Genomic DNA, 2,404 nt, shown 5'->3' with positions numbered 1-2,404 from the left:
GATAGAGTCATCCTTTTGACTAATAGATTTACATGAGTTTTGATTAAAGATAATATCATAACTATTGTCACTTAATTAACATATGAAAAATAAGTTATGTATTAGTCCATAAACAAGCAAAACATTATTAATGGAAGGGAAAGAACCGTTACTAATTATTGTTGAGCCAACGATCTTCCCTTTTTGATCACCCCTGAAACCTACAATGCCTCCAGGCTTAAGTTCTAGGATTTGGAACATATGCCTTCTTTGCGTCATGTGTTGGAAGCAGCTAGAGTACAGGTACCATAACTGGTGTCTTAACTTTGCTGCTAAGGATATCTGCAACATAGATTATTAGTTTCTTAGACACCCATAACTTCTTGGGTCCTTTTTTGTTAGATTTCCCAGAGTTTTTGAAAACTTTGGGTTTGGGAGCAAAATAAACATATTTGCAAGAATTAAAACGAAACATTTTAGCTATTGGTTTTACCTTTGGTTTAGGAGGAGGTTTCGTCTTAGGCCCACAACCAGACAAAACAAAGTGCGAGTGGAGAACATTTGGTTTAACTTTTTGCTCAGAATCAGATTCTTCATCAAAATCATAACTAATGCCTTTTGTCACATTTTTGCTAACGCAATAGATCATTGAAGCCAACATGCTTCTACCTATGCTTCTAGCTAGAAATTTTTGGAAAGCCTTGTCATATTTGCTTATGACATCATCAGTACTTTCAGAAACTTTGGGAGGAATTTCCTTCTCAAGTGTAGAACTCATACTTTTAAGGGTAGAGTTTTCATCCTTAAGATAAATGTTTTCTTCATTTAAAATGGAGAATTCTTCCTTAAGCTTACTGTGTTTTTCAGAGACAGACTCATGGACCTTTTTTAGTTCCTTGAATTTGATCTGAAGTTCCTGATGCTTTTTAAAAATCTCAAATCAAGAATAAGTTAAATTAGATTGAGAGATGTTAGAAAATACCTCTTTTATATCTGAGTCTAATTCAGATTCAGCTCCTAGATGGATCTCTACACCATATCCTATAATGTTGGCCACTAGTGCCACATTAGCTTGTTCTTCTTCGGAGTCATCTTCTGAAGAATCAGAATCATCCCATGTTGCCATAAGCCCTTTCTTATTTCCTTTGAAGAACTTCTTATTTGGATTCTCCTTATGGATCTTTTGGCACTCGTTCTTGTAATGGCCCGACTCTTTGCACTCATAGCAGGTAACTTCCTTGCTGCTACCAAACTTCCTTAACCTATAAGTAGACTCGAAGCGACCACCTGTCATTCTAGCTCCTTTGAACTTGTTGCCTTGCTTCCTTTTCCAGAGTTGGTTTACTCTTCTGGAAAGAAGAAATGGTTCATCTTCATCCTCATCAGAATTTTCGGATGAATCTTCTTCCTCTTCACCTTGAAAAGCTTTAGGCTTTTCAGACTTTCTTGTGCACTTTAGAGCAACAGATTTTCCTTTTTTATGAGGTTCATCTTGTTCTAGCTCTATCTCATGAATTCTCAAAGAACTAATAAGTTCTTCAAGAGATGTGTTGTTCAGATCTTTGGCAAGTTTGAGTACAATTAACATTGGCCTCCATTTGGTTGGCAAGCTTTTGATAATCTTCTTCACGTGATCTAAAGTAGAATACCCTTTGTTTAGGACATTAAGACCTACAACAAGAGTTTTAAACCTTGAGAACATGTTCTCAATAGTTTCATTATCTTCCATCTTGAAAGCTTCATATTTTGGAATCAAGGCAAGAGCCTTGGTCTCCTTTACTTGAGCGTTTCCTTCACGAGTCATTCTTAAATAATCAAATATAGACTTATTAGAGTCTCTATTTGTTATTTTTTCGTACTCCATATAAGAAATCGCATTCAACAGAATGGTTCTAGCTTTGTGATGATTCTTATACTTTTTCTTTTGTTGGTCGTTCGTACTTCTTCTTTCGACCTTATTTCCTCTTGCATCAACGGGATTTTTGTAGCCATCGACTATGATATCCCATAGATCAACATCATAGCCAAGAAAGAAAATTTTTATTCTGTCCTTCGAGTAATAAAATCTTTCTCCATCAAATATTGGAGGTTTAGCATTGTAGTGCTCTCTTTCATTGATAATTGGTGGCGGTCGTGGTGTTCGATTTGCCATAGTGTTTCACAGAATTTTTTTGGATCTTTATCTGACACGGTTAAGTGTTAGAAATCAGGATTGGAGCTCTGATGCCAACTGAAGGTGCGTGAAACACAAGAAATGGGGGGTTTGTATTGGGTTTCAAGGTTTAAAACAATTTATTCCCAAATCAGAAACACAAGAACACAAGAACAAAAATAAATAACATAATTATTTTTATCCTGGTTCACTATTAACGAAGTTAGTCCACCCCATCCTCCAAGGTTATTTTGCCCTATCAACAAGGACCTA

At 35.9% G+C, this 2,404-nt stretch overlaps 1 protein-coding gene across 1 annotated transcript; it reads right to left on the bottom strand.

The window, feature by feature from the left end:
* Positions 1-271: 271 nt before the first annotated feature.
* Positions 272-2,131, bottom strand: LOC131627789 (uncharacterized). Its single transcript, XM_058898646.1, has 2 exons — positions 962-2,131; positions 272-895 (listed from the first exon to the last, which is right to left on the bottom strand). The coding sequence occupies exons 1-2, from the start codon at positions 2,129-2,131 to the stop codon at positions 272-274; spliced, it is 1,794 nt and encodes a 597-aa protein (XP_058754629.1).
* Positions 2,132-2,404: the final 273 nt, after the last annotated feature.

This window comes from Vicia villosa, unplaced genomic scaffold, assembly GCF_029867415.1.
Source record: "Vicia villosa cultivar HV-30 ecotype Madison, WI unplaced genomic scaffold, Vvil1.0 ctg.000402F_1_1, whole genome shotgun sequence".
In the NCBI taxonomy this organism is placed as follows: domain Eukaryota; kingdom Viridiplantae; phylum Streptophyta; class Magnoliopsida; order Fabales; family Fabaceae; genus Vicia; species Vicia villosa.
This window is presented reverse-complemented; position numbering and strand designations above follow the sequence as displayed.

What these genes read in the sequence shown, in the direction of transcription:
- LOC131627789 (XM_058898646.1), bottom strand. Translation starts at nt 2,131, where the DNA reads ATGGCAAATCGAACACCACGACCGCCACCAATTATCAATGAAAGAGAG. An exon ending in TAGACTCAGATATAAAAGAG is followed by an intron (nt 896 to 961) that starts GTATTTTCTAAC and finishes AAAAAGCATCAG; the next exon opens with GAACTTCAGATCAAATTCAA.